Raw genomic sequence first — 15293 nt, forward strand, 5'->3', positions numbered from 1 at the left:
AACTCAGACCACGAATCCATGCTCCTGTCAGAGAGGGATTTCAAGGGATCATGGAATCATGTAGTATAAGATACAAGCAGTGAGAGTATTCTTTTTTCCTTGGCTAAGTTTAAGTAACTTCTTCCTTCCTTTCCCTTATTAAGTAACTTATTTTTTCTTGGCTGACTGTCATGCTTTTAAAAGAGTGTGGCAACTCATTCTCCCTTCAGTGCTGGGTGAAGGTGTATGATGTTTGTGTCCCCGATGGTCTGGGTATTTTTGGACTTCTTCCCGGTCTTTACTTGGTCCAATGACCTTCTACTAGGACACTTCCTGGATGTTATTGTTCTTTGGGACTACATTTTACAGACTCTCTTTGATAGCTTGAGAATTTTGTTGATGAATCATACAAATCATACCATTCAATAACTCATTAGCCGCTTCAGGATCGAGATTGGCCTGCAAATTAAAAAATGCTCCATGCTCGGTGGCTGTGGGAGGTATCCTTAGTCTGGTGGGCGGTTCTCCTATGTTAAACTGCAGGACAAACACTACGAGTGGGAAAAGCCTAGGAATTCCTTGGATCATCTTCAGTTGTGCAAGATTCAATGGTGGATAAGAAGAAGTGGGTGTTCAGGTTTGACCATCCAACTTCGATGGAGGTGGAGGATGATTTTATGTTGCTTTCGTGGCAGCAGTAGCCTAACGTTTGATAGAGGAACGAGTAGCTTTTGACCATGCTGAAATTTTGTTCCCCAGGGGCCAGATGTTGGATCAGATATCTGAGATAACTTGTCCAACTTGTTAAACCTTATTTAACATAATATGACAACAACAATCATTCAAGGTAAAAGAAATAAAAACACAACATAATTGGTAACTGAGTTCAGTGCAAACCGTACCTACATTTGGGGAGCATCCAACCCAATAAAGGAAATCCACTCTTCTATAGAATCAATACAACGTGTCTTAGGTGAAAAATCCCTTTATTCAATGCCCTTATTCTTAATTCTACCTTAGTGTTTGTATTTAGGACTCCCCCTAAACATGAGAACCCTCTCTCACTTTCTCTCAATCACTAACCCTATTGATCAACTTTAATAAAGAACTTAGAGAATATTGAATTACAACTCAACTAAATAAACCAACTACTATGCATTTTGATATGAATAAAGCAATAAAATGGTGTACAAGAAACACAAACAAAAAACTCAAATAAACCATACAACTAGATATTCAATCCTAGCGCACACCCCTAATGATGAGGTGAGAGTCTCCTTAAATAGTAATGTAGTTATGGGATTTTCCACCTTTGGATACTTGATATGATTTTGTCCAGAATTATAGCTGATATTGTTGGATTTGATTTGCTCTACAAAAGTCTCCAACAAAAGATATGATTTGTTATTAATTTAAATTCAAATTTAAATATCTATTTAAATTGATTTGATCTTCAAACAGATGTCACAAATCACACAAACATGTTACTAAACAAAAGAAACAAATCTGATTGGAATCTAATCAGAAAATTCGCTCCAAACTGCAACAACATGGTCATGTTATCAAGGACCAGATGTTACGCAGATGCTGGAACATCGTGTCCCACATATGTCCCTTCTGCACTAAAACAACTTGAACACTCCATGTTGTTTTGCATAATGCAACCAATCTAAAAGGAACAACAAATATCGTTGATGGATGATTATGGTAAGATAAATTTGATTGTGAATTTGATGAGATTGACTTAGAGGTGTAGATCTATGCTTCAACCGAAAGAGATATGGATTTTAGATCAGTATGTTATGGTAATCGTAGGAATCCAAGATCAATTTTCACAGACGGCGCCAATATTCTGTTCGAGAATAAAATGATGATCAAAGAGGTTAAGATGATTGTTGCGTCGCGGTGGAACTGAATTACGTGAGAGTCTGACTTGCAAGGTTAACATTCAAAGTTTTAATTCAGTGAAGGAAATGAATAGTATAATCTCAAATAGGGAGTGAAAACCATATCTAAAAATGACGCACAAATCCTTTAAATAAAAGAGTTTGTTAGAAACCGAAATATAAAAATGAGTGTGAAATATGGATGGCCACGTGATGGATCTCAACGATGTAAAATTAGTTTTCAAATGAGGTAGCGTGAAAATATTTGACATTATATTTATCCATTTTTATCACGATTTGTTTCCTCCTATATTGGACTATGCATTCTATTAGGTATATGATTAGTGAATATATATATATATATATATATATATATATATATATATATATATATATATATATATATATATATATATATTATATATATATATATATATATATATATATATATATATATATATATATATTAAAATTAACCTCTATTTTTTATTTTGATTTTATATAAATTTTAAGATTATAAAAATAATAATTAAATTTAAAAGTTTGTTATATATACCCTTGAAGGGTTAATGCAGTTGTTTCTACTTAAGTTAAACCATTTTTTAACAAAAGTTAAACCACTTATTAGACTATATAATATATATATATATATATATATATATATATATATATATATATATATATATATATATATATATATATATATATATATATATATATATATATATATATATATATATATATATATATATATATATATATATATATATATATATATATATATATATATATATATATATATATATATATATATATATATATATTAAAATTAACCTCTATTTTTTATTTTGATTTTATATAAATTTTAAGATTATAAAAATAATAATTAAATTTAAAAGTTTGTTATATATACCCTTGAAGGGTTAAGGCAGTTGTTTTTACTTAAGTTAAACCATATTTTAACAAAAGTTAAACCACTTATTAGACTATATAAATTTGGTAATCTCATCTTGCAAAAATTAATAAACCAGCTGTAGCATTCATTTCAATGGTAACAAATGTTTATGAAAAATAAATCCTCTCTGTCCATACACCTTCTCTAAAAAGTTATCAACAACAATATTCTCTTCCACCCTGCATTAAGCCTCTCTTCCCAACATCACAAAAAACCAACACACACCCTTTATCAAAATAGTTACATAAAAAAATCTAAAATCCAAAACAAAAAAACATCAAACATAATATTATTAAACCCATCAAATCTTGAAAGAGAAAAAAAAAAGAGGGCCACCACCGCAACGGCCGTGGTCCTCACCACCATGGCTTGTTGTCAAGGGTCTACCTTATGTTTCACATTTTTACACATCGAAGAGTCGTCACCGTTAGACACCCTTGGTATTCTCTCTTTTGACGCCGTTAAAACAATGTGTCGCCTCATCTCCCTTTACAAATCATTAACCGACGTCGAAATCCATAAACTCCGTCGCCACGTTATCAAGTCCAAAGGTGTGGCCCACCTTAATTCCCTTGACGAATGTTTTCTCCTAAACCTCGCTTGCGCGGAACGGCTCGAGGATCTCAACTTAGCCGCCGCCGCCGTTTCGCGTCTCGGCTCGCGTTGCTCCAACAAGACTCTCACCAATTTTGACGCTGTTTATGCCGACATGAAAAACGGAGCCGTGGATTTGAAAAAAATTGAGTTCGGCACGAAGAATGTGGAAAAGGTGGTCGATAAAATGGAGAAACTAGTTTCTGCAACGAGGAATCTTCTCAATTCAATGGAATCTTTGTCTGAAATGGAAGTTTCAGAGAAGAAGATGCAAAGATGGAGAACAATGAGAGTTAATAATGGTCTTAAGGTGAAAGTTGAATGTTTCAACGACAGGATCATTTATCATAGAAGACAAGTTGAATATTACAAACAAGTTTCGCTTTGGAATTTAACATTTGATAAAGTTGCTGGGTTAATGGCTCAGATTATTTGCATTGTTTATGCTAGAATCTCTTTTATTTTTGGATCATTGATAACGGGTTGCAACATCAACAATAATAATAATAATAACAACAATGGTGTTAATAAGGTTAAAGGTGTTTTTCGATTGAAGTTAGATAATCGTTGTTGTAGAATTGAACACATTGAGTTGTATAAGATAAACCTTTGTATATTTGATAAAGACGAAGAAACATTAAAGAAAAAAACGAAGAAACATTTGGGTTATGTTTTGAAGAGCAACAAAATGGGTGTGATTCATTTTCATACTCATTCTCCGGTGGTGGAGAAGGAGAGTTCTGTCGGCGTTGGTAATGTGGCGACGAAGAATAATATTGTTTTCAGGTTAGCGCCGGCATCAACTGTGGGTGGAGTAGGGCTTTCACAAAGGTATGCAAATGTGATTCTTTTCGCGGAGAGGATTGTGCATGCTGCGGCGGCAATTGGAGATGACGCACGCAAGTTATTGTACGAGATGTTGCCGGAGGGTTTGCAGATGAAATTGAGAGGGAAATTGAGGGCAAAGTGGTTGAAATGGGAGGAGGGTGTGGATAGTTTGGTGGGAGAAGATGAGGGGGGGAAGTCGAAGGCGATGGAACGGTGGCGAGATACTGCGGAGGAGGTGATGGAATGGTTGGCGCCGTTGGCGCATGATACATTGAAGTGGCAGGCGGAGAGGAATTTAGAGAAGCTAAAGTTTGAGACAAAACCAACTGTGTTGTTGTTGCAAACTTTGCATTATTCAAATTTGGAGAAAGTGGATGAAGCTATTGTGGATGTTTTGGTGGGGTTGAGTTGTATATATTGGTGCCAAAAAGAATGGTAGGTGTATATGGTGAAGATTTTTTTATACCACCATTACAAACTATTTTGTTTTTAAATGGTTGAATGATTTAATTGGATGATTTATTTTTTTATTTTTTAGGTGTTTCAATTTAAAATTTGTGATGAAATATTGTTATGAGAAAAAATGCATAATCTTCATATATCAAATTTGGTGACTAGTCAACTATTATATGTTAGTGGCATGAGTGGTGACAAATGATGAATGATGAAGCAAAACGTACTATAGAGGAATTTTTTGTGAGATTGGTGAATTAATCCTTTGCAATTAACCGCAAGGGTTGGAACATTTATTTTTGTGTTGGGTTATTGCTATAGTAAAGGAAATAGGCCGGGAAAAAATTCAGACTCGATCACTTCCATCATAAATCTAATTAGGAAAAATTTATTTAATTAGAAATATGTATGACAATGGAGCATGTAGGGAACAGTTTTTTCCTCTTTAAAACTCAAATTTGAATCCCCAAATAATTTTTGTTTTTTATCTCAAATTCTAACGGGAATGGAGAATTAAAATCAAAACATATCCTAAACGGGTTTGGGTTGAGTTTAGATATCACTGCCCCGCCACCATTCATTTAGTTAAATCAATTTTTTAATAGAAAAATTTATTTTTTCCAAATTCAAATTACATTACAAATAATAAAATAAAACAATCTCAAAAAATTTCCTACATACATTTCAAATATTTTAAATAACCAATATAATCAAAATATCATAACATTGACCACATATTTTATATTATAAATTATTAAAACTAAATATAAAATAATAATGCACATAATGAAATAAACAGGGCGGAACGAGGAAACTTGTTTCTCGTTGGAGGACGGGGATACAATTGTTACCCCTAACTGGGTTTGGGGGCGGAGGCTAGGGTTGTACAAGGAAGCAGGAAGCGTGACTTGTAATAACGATTCCAAACAGTCGTGTCTATCCTGTTTAGGTCCTTCCTGACAAATCCCTAAAGAAAGGGTTAGGCAGGGCGTGCATAGTTTAGGGTCCGAGCCTAAAACCTTGACATGCCCCGCAAAAAGTGAAGGTATAGAGGATCCGCAGACACTTCACTTTTTAAGCCTGAAAATGAAAATATTTATGTTAATGCTCGCACCCGCAAAAGTCCTAAAAAAATAGGGCTCGACGGGGCAGATACATTAGAGAGTGCAAGCCTAAAATCTTGGCTCGCCTTGCAAATAGGTGCGGAAAAAGCAGGCATGCCTGGCGTGTCGAGTCCATTTTGTCACCCCTAGCTGGTAATGCTTAAACCCGCCCCTGCCACGCTACATTGTTATGCCTAGAAGGAAAAGGTCAGTTCCTATTCATATAGATTCAACCATGTTTCTTGGGTTTTGAGCTGATTATGGGAGTGAATGAAATTGGTCTCCCTTAATCATAAGAGAAGTCGATGACGACTTAGTATTTGGGTTGAATTATACTACTATAATTAGGGATGAGAATAGGTCAGGACGACCTACATGGGCCTATAGCCTAGCCTATTTAAGGTCATGTCAGACCTATTTAATAAAATAGTTAGACTTAGACTTTTTTAAAAGCCTATTTAATTAAATATGTTAGGCTTTGGCTATTAAAAAAAGTCTATAAAGCTTTATAGGTCGACCAATATTTTCATAAATATTAAAAATAGTCTAAATAGGCTGACCTATATATGTATATATATTAGAAAAAATATTAAACAAGTTTGCCTAAATATGCATATATATTAGAAAAATGCAAAATAGGTCGGCCTATATATGCATATATAGACCGACGTATAGGGCTTCTTAAGTAATATGGATTAATTAGAAACCTTAATAAGAAACAAGCTTTTAAATAGGCTTACAAGCCAAACCAGACTTTTAAAAAGGTTAGGCCAGATAAAAAAAGAGAGCCTATAGTAGGTCATAGGCCAGACTCGGGCCTTGTAAGTTTATCACAGACCAGGCTCAAACCTTCTAAAGCATAACCTAGCCTAGCCTATTTCCACCACTAACCACAATTTATATCTAAAGTATTGGGATCGTGGGTGATATGAATGTTTTATATTGCCTAGACCATGACACCTATCAGTGGACCTAAAGCTCAATTTGGCTTAATTGGGTTGGTGCTTAGTGTATATGACATCGGTTTGGGCTACCCAAGCTCCATGTGAGGTGGATAAAATAAACGGTGACCTTCCCGACTCATCTTATGACCCTTTTTCTGATGCTTTGGGCCATTTGAGTTATGGGTCGCTCCCTTTTAAGGTCCAACTAGGATTTTCCTAGTCCACAGTCCATCAAGCGCGAGGTCTGGGAAGCGCAAAGTGATTTAACAAGGTAGACGAGGATTTCTTTATGGTCGAGTCCCTCTGGCGAGACTTGAAAGGGTGATTTCCTTGGGAAAGGCTTAGATAATCGAGTCCCTCAAGAGATATTTTAAAAGGAGATTCACTCATGTGAGACTTGTAACTTTGAGTTTGTCGAAATTTAAGCATTTTCTTTTGTACTATCTATTTTGTTGCACTGTTATAGGGTTTTTGTAACATCTCCATTCGAGATATTTTAATGATAATATCCATAAATTTAGCAATATGTTCATTGGTTTTATGTTATTATTGTTCTTGGACTTAATGAAGATGCATCGTGAGGCTTAGCACTAAGTTTAACACCCTAACCCTAAAAACGCATATTTAAAAAGATCATGCAAATTATTTATTTTAAAATCATCATAGGGTGTCACATATTCCTCATAAAACATCCTTCTCAACTTTAAATTAAGCAGCACAAATTAAAACATATCAACTCAACAGAAATATCTCAAACTTTTATAAAAATAACTTAGTTCTAACATAAGAAGTTAGATCCAACAAATTCTCAAGAAAACATCAAGAACTGAAAACCCGCCCCGATGATACACTATCAGAGCATACTGTGGGAATACTAAGTAAACTATAAAATGATAAATAAAATGAAGTAGGCATTTACGCCAATTCTTCATCACAACAACAATTAATACTCCTCTACTTGGGTACCTGTACCATCGATACAATAAGCCACACAAACAAACAAAAGGGGGTGAGAAATACATTCAGAATATTAACGATGTATACAAACAGTTAGGATAGTTTCAACATCAATATTCAACAACCACATAAAATAGTTCACAGACATAGAACATTCATAGATGCAACTTTATGTAATGCAATGCGACTCATCACTCTTAACTCAACCTGAATGTAGTACGAAGTTTTTGGGTTTCAAAGTTATGTTACTGATTGATCAACGCCTCTGGTTCCTTATCTGAACCAATGATTCCACCAATGAATTTGAGGCCCGCTCTAGTTCCTCATCTGAACCAAACATTCCACCAATGATCTCAGGCCTATCTTTTGTTCCTCATCTGAACCAACGGTTCCACCAATGAATATGAGACCACCAATGAACATGATGCATGACATGCAACTAACAACATCAACATACTACTCAATAATGGTTCCACACCTGAATCGACAACTACGCCAATATCAGGAAACCATTGAAGTTCCTCATTTGAACTACTCATCTCAACAATATATACATGTAATCACAACTCAACACATGCATATAATTATATATTTATTCAACATTACTTACCAACAGAGAAAAATGTCAACATATATGCTCAATAATACTCATCAATAGTGTAAACATATTATTACTCAGGTAAGCCCACCGATAGAGTAATAAAGTTATTATACATACTCAACATTACTCATCACCTGGGTAAACATATTATTACTCAACAAATATGCTCACCAACGGGGTAACAGTAATATTCTACAATTTCACATTCAATTGGGTCAACTTCTAACCCATTAAACAACTTAATACAACATATTATTATTTACCTTCAACTCTAACATTGTCAAGGACTCTAAACTCATCAAAAGGGAATGAACAGTCACCGAAATCACAAAGATACTCAAAACTCACTGAACTGAATTGCAAAACTTGAAATTTCCAACATCGACAATCGATGCCCCAATCGCACTGCCTCACACAACGGCTACCACAACTACCTGCACCCCCACATTCACGCCATTGTGGCTTCTGATGCACACGTTGCTTTTGACCGCGGATTTTCCACCACGTTACATCTCCATTCATGTGCAACAGTGCACCATGCTGCTGCGACTTCCACACATACAAAAACATACCTTTTACCTCCTAGGATTTCTACTTGCATAAGCCCCATTAAGTCCATATCCAATAATTCAATAACTTTTGTGGTGGCAATATGTTGAAGCTTCATGTGGGGTGTCTTAGTCTGCTTGCCTATTTGGAATTCTCCACACACTTTTATTTCTTCAATCTTGAGTTTAGGAATTCCTTTCACAACATCTTCTGAAACAATATTTTTCGTGCTTTTGAGATTGAGGTGACCAAGTTTTTAGTGCCAAAGCTTGGTCTCATCAAATTTTGTCATCAGACAAGTTGAAGGATCCTCTTTGTTCATAGATATCCACAGATAACAATTATTCTTAGACCTTGAGCCTTTCATAACCCCTTCATGATCTTGGCTGCAAACGACACATTCTAATTTTTTGAAGCTAAACTTAAGACCTTGATCACATAGCTAACTTATACTGATCATGTTAGTAGTTAGACCTTTCACCAGCAACACATTATCAAGTCTAGGTAGACTAGAATATACTAGTTTTCCTTGATTCTTCCTTTTGCACCATCACCAAAGGTGACATAACTGTTAGAGTAAGGTTGTAGCTCTTCAAGATATGACCTTTCCCCTGTCACATGTCTGGAACAACCACTATCAAAATATCAATCCTCTCTAGAGGATACTCTAAGAGGAGTATGACCTATAATACTTGTGACTTCCATTTTGATTTTCGATACCTTCTTCACTTGAACCTTCTCTTCTTTCCTTTTGAACCTTTATGTCATTGGTGTTGTGGAAAACCATATAGTTTGTAACAATTTGGCCTTATGTGTGTTAGCTGGGATTTTTGACAAGGGTGAAAATCTCAGCAAAAGGAAAAGCTATATGTACATTAATAATGTATGCCTAAAGAAGGGTCTTGGGTCGAAAATATTTGGTACTTAATGTTTTGAAATGTTGTGGGAACATTTCGACCGCGTGGAGTTTCGACAGCTTCGAAGAGTATCAAATAGGCAGTTATTTGGCGCGCAGATGTTATGTTCAAACATGAATAACTACTTGGAGGTTTCTTTTCTGAAGAACACATGGAGAGAGTGGAGAGGCGGGCTACATGCAATGCTCCACATGGCGAACACAGAAGATAGGAATATTATGAGTAGTTATTTTTATATTAGTATATATAGGAGTTCTAGTGTAGAATTCAAAGGTGTGTTCATTTTACTATAGAAATATCACTTAAAACTCAAAGTACTAGTGTCCAGAGAAAATAGTCATGGATGAGAAAATGTATGCACAATGAAATACCATTTTTACATTTAATGCAAAGTCTTTAAATTTCACTTTACTTTGCCTTACCAGTTTATTTTCAGTTTCATTCAATTAATTTGCTTTTATACTTTCAAGTCTCGTTACTTTCATTACATTTTCTACACTATCGAAGTCTACACCTTTTATACTTTCTAAATCACTATTTCGACCAATTCGAAAATAGTTTGTTTACCAAAAGAATACTACAAAACATAGATTTCTCAACACTACGTTCTAGGATTCATTGGTCGATCCTGGAAGTAACCTTTAATTAAGAGACTAGTGATTGTTTACCAACTTTCCGCATAAACAAATTGGCACACCTGGCGGGACCTGTGCTAAATTATGTATCTTTCACACACACACAGACACACACACACACACACACACACACGCACACACGCGCGGACACACAGACACTCTCTCTCTCTCTCTCTCTCTCTCTCTCTCTCTTTCACACACACACACACAGAGATATATATATATATATATATATATATATATATATATATATATATATATATATATATATATATACACACATATATATATATACATATATATATATATATATATATATATATATATATATATATATATATATATATATATATATATATATATATATATATATATAGTTTTGCTTATAAACCTGTTCTATGTTCATGAATTTTTCAGGGTAGTTTGCATGCGATTAAGAAGTGGGAAATATTTGTCAAAAAGATCCACCAAACTTAAATAATTATGAGTTTGATAAGTTTTCAAACTATGAAGTTTTGGCCATTGACCTAATGTCATATGATGATTGGGAAAAACTTATAGTCGAGTATTTAGGAAACCCAACAGGAGTAACTGATCAAAAAATCAAGTACAGATCCCTAAGCTATGTAGTCATGGGAAATGAGTTGTTGAAGAAAACTCTTTAAGGTCTTATCCTCAAGTGCCTTGGTGAATTAGAAGCATATTTAGAGATTTATGAGGTGCATAGGGGATCATGTGGCTCCTACTAGGCTAGTTAGAAGATGAAATGACTGTTGTTTCGACTAGGGGTCTATTGGCTAGCTATGTTGAAAGATTGCATAGATTTCATCAAAGTATGTTAAGAATGCCATAAAGACGCAGGTATTCAACAGGTGTCAGCCCGTAAGTTACACTCAATAGTTAAGCCATGGCCCTTCAGAGGTTCGACTTTGGACATAACTGGCGAGATCAATCCGTCTTCGTAAAATGGCATATGTACATTCTGGTGGGAATATATTATTTCACCAAGTGGTTAAAGGTCATACCTTTTCCTAATATTGACTAGAAGAAGGTAATAAGTTTCATCCAGAATCACATTATATATAGATTTGGAATACCTTAAACTATTACCACAAACCAAGGCTCAGTTTTCCTAGGCGCAAAATGGTAGAGTTTGCCTCAGAAACATGTTTTAAGTTGTTAGCTTCGACACCATATTATGCTCAAGTCAATGGTCAGGTTGAAGTAGCAAACAAGATACTAATTGGTTTGATAAAAAAGCATTTGGGTCAAAAGCCAAAGAATTGGCATAAAACTCTAAACCAAGTCCTATGGGCATGTCGTAATTTTCCCAAAGAATCGACCAACTCTACACCATTCCGACTTGTTTATGGACCTGATGCAGTGCTTCCTTTAGAAATATACCTGCAATAAGTTAGGATTCAAAGGCAAGCCAAAATCCCCATTGAATTTTGCCCCGGTGAGGTATTTCTGGAAATCTTGAATCTCTTTGAGGTGTTTAGATCTACCTTTGTCAAATTTTTGCTGAAAAGAAGAGAAATTTTCAATGAGGTGTTGGATTATTATTGCAACATCCATAAACTCTTTTGCATGATAAGCTCTCCACCAAGTGTCAAAATCTTGGGTGCATTAGTAAGAGGTTCAAAAGCAAATTGAGTAAGTTTGGGTCGACCATTAGCATGTCGAGTTATCTTTTGAAGGTAATCATCTTCGGAGTAGTCGACGGTGCTGAGGTACAACTCGTTTTTATTTTTAAAGAATAGTTGAGGTACAGTTTGGCTGATCCCAAATTGGCATGATACCAGGTTGGGTTGATAACTAAGGATCCTTACATGTTCCTTGGAGGTCCCAAGTCTGGTAGGGAGAAGTTTGGGAGTCAAGAAGGCTTCCCATATCCTTTTCGATTCATTCTCTTTTTCGCCAATGGTTGGAAGCTGACGTGTGAGCCATTCAAATCCATATGTTCTTTTAGATAAAGGGTCCATAGTCACAATGAAGTTATAGTGCTTGGTGGACATCAGGAAATAAGTTCAAAAGGCTTCTCGATTCGACCTATTTTTATCAGTGGGGGTCAGAAGGTTCAGTCTAACGCTTTCGATACTTCAGCCTCTAATGGTGGCGTCAATTTCATCCAGATGCTCGATCTTTATAGAAGCTTCGAAACTGGCATTGAGCCATAACTGAAGTAGTCAAAATGGTCCAGCTAGTAGTAAATCGTCCTTGGGTTTGATGTTCCTTAAGGCTTCAGTGGCTTCTCCTAGGGATTCATATAGTAACCCTAAGATCACCTGGCTAAGACATACATATTTTCCCTCATGCAGTTGGTTGGAAAGAGAAAAATAAAATACCTCTTCTCCATCTTAAGCGTGTAGCAGGGTATTCGTTACCTTTAGATTTATTGACTAAATCAATAGTAAATCATACAATTCGAGTCGCCACCGCACTTCTATCTATCCAAAGGAAAGGTTAGAAAGCGAACAAAAACCGAGAAGTTTTATCACATAAAAAACTAATAAAAATGTCAAAGATTGGGTAAGGGGGTTGGTTATGCAATGGGAAGGTTTTAAGCACCCAAAACATCCTTGGTATTCTAAGGGAGCCCTTTTTACAAATGTTGTATGGTAGGTTGGTATTTGTGAAAATATTTGTGCAAACATGATTGGGGATATGAGAAAAGAATATACAAATTATTTACAATTTTGTGTTTGAATGGATAAACCCATTGCCTACGTACCATCACAAAGGTAGGATCAAAACCTCGTAGTTCGGGATAAAAATCTCAAAAGAAGTTGGTGAATTGATTGGTCAAAATCCTTAAGGCTTTTTGTTATCAAATGGAGAAAACTCAACCTAAAACCACAAATCCACCATGTGAGGAGAGCTTCAACATACTAGTGAGGGATCCACCCTATAATAAGTATGGAAGGCTTATAGTCCAATCACTAAGGATACATGTGAGGTTTATATCAACCACTATGATAACTCAAACCTAATAGCTAATGTTTATGAAAAGCTTTAACACAAATGGTCATTGGAACCATAAAAAAACAATTTGAGTGAGTTGTATTTACAAATGAAAAGTATTCACAAAATATAGGCAAAGTTGACTTAAAGTTCAATTCAAAATAATTATTATGAAAAGAGTTTGAAAAAATCAAAGGCATAGTGCCTAGGTTTCTAATTTTGAAAACAATGTCAATGTTTGCACAAAATAAGTTTGGCTTGGGTTAGAGTGGAGAGAAGAAGAGAAGGGCTAGGTCCTAAACATGCAAAGATCAGAGAAGAGAAATAAAACCACTTGGAGTTCCCTTCTTGAGATCATAAAGATGATCCAAGTTGCTCCTTTCCTTTGGACTTAGCAAGCAATAAGTAAATAACTCAAGTAATCAAGCAAATAATCAATCAAGCTCCTAGGATTCTCCAATTTGGACTTGTCTCTTTTATCTTGGATGCTCATAACAATGGTCCTTCTAATAGCTCAAATTGTGGTATCCCTATCACACAAGAACACACAAATCAAAAAGTTCCACAATGCAATAAAAGAATGGACAAGAGTGAGTTTAGAATAGGGGTCCTTTCAATTCAACTTCAAGATTTAAGCATTCTAAAGGCATGATACCTAGTTGCTCTTCAACATATTTAGCATTCTAAAGGCATGGGGCTTAGTTGCTCTTGAAACTCCATTAAGCATAGGTAAGGTCCTAATTCTAAGTCCTTTCTCCTTTTGCATTGGTTCACACAAACATAAGGCAATAGTATATACACAATAATGTGCTCAAGTGAGCAAAAGGCAAATGGCATAAACATAAACATGAGCTCAAGTGAGCAAAAGGCAAATGGCATAAACATAAACATGAGCTCAAGTGAGCAAAGAGCAAAGACAAATGAATTAATGAGCAAGAAATTAAATTGCATTAAAGTAAATTGCAAGAATTAAATGCTTGAATTAAAAGTTAGTGATTAGTAGTTAGTGTTAGTGTGCCATAAGGCAATTTAGCGTTATGTTAAGCAATCATAAGTGGACTAATGTAGTAGTCACACCTATCTGAGGCCGGTCAATAAAACTATAGGCAAATAAACACAAGTTAGAGACCATGACTAGTAAGCCAAGCTCCTACAACTTGCCATGCCAAAAGAAAAGAAGAATGACCTTGTATGGATTTAGGTTTTTTGCTTGACCAAGAAACAACCTATCTTGGACTCAAAGCAATTCACTTGATCTTTGATCAAGATGAATTTGATTTGGATAAAATAAGGTTAGGCCTCTCATGTGTCAAGGCTAACCACCAATCATTAACTCATTGGTCAAAAAGAAAAAGAAGAAGATGAAGATGGAAATGGAATGTACATAATTGAAATTCAAAAGACAAAACCAAAACACATTGATCAAACATGAATGAAATCATCATCAATCAATGGTAAACAGAAGTGAGATGAAGATTAGAAGTCAAGAAATAACAAAAATATTTTTGGTATTTTTTGGAATTAAAATAATACATGAAATAAAGTGAACAAATAAAGGTCAAACTTCAAATCCAATTCAATTCAACTTGGAAAAGTCCAATTGGATCATCATAAGTCTAACATGGTCAAACAAGGTTTGACAAAATTTCTCAACATTTTTTGAAAACAGGAACTAATTTTAAACAATTAAAAAATGAAGAAAAATAACATAATTGGACTAAAATCTCAAATAAATCTCAAATCAATTAAGAAATTAATGAGAATATTTTTCATAGATCCATCATTATCCAAAGATATTAAGAAAATATATTTGACATTTTTTAATATCAAAAAGTATTTTAAATGAATTAAAAACAACCAGAAAAGAAATAATTCACAAAAAATATTAAATGGAATCACAAAAGTAATTAAAAATCATTTTCAGAAAC

The 15293-nt window shown here is 34.7% G+C and overlaps 1 protein-coding gene across 1 annotated transcript; it reads left to right on the top strand.

Annotated features, from left to right (window-relative positions):
* The first annotated feature begins 3289 nt into the window (after positions 1-3289).
* LOC127131227 (uncharacterized) lies at positions 3290-4681 on the top strand. The gene has a single exon (XM_051060158.1). The coding sequence runs from the start codon at positions 3290-3292 to the stop codon at positions 4679-4681; it is 1392 nt and encodes a 463-aa protein (XP_050916115.1).
* The last annotated feature ends 10612 nt before the right edge of the window (positions 4682-15293 follow it).

This window comes from Lathyrus oleraceus, chromosome 3 (genome assembly GCF_024323335.1).
Source record: "Lathyrus oleraceus cultivar Zhongwan6 chromosome 3, CAAS_Psat_ZW6_1.0, whole genome shotgun sequence".
NCBI lineage: Eukaryota > Viridiplantae > Streptophyta > Magnoliopsida > Fabales > Fabaceae > Lathyrus > Lathyrus oleraceus.

Coding starts and splice junctions, on each gene's coding strand:
- LOC127131227 (XM_051060158.1), top strand. CDS start 3,290: ATGTGTCGCCTCATCTCCCTTTACAAATCATTAACCGACGTCGAAATC.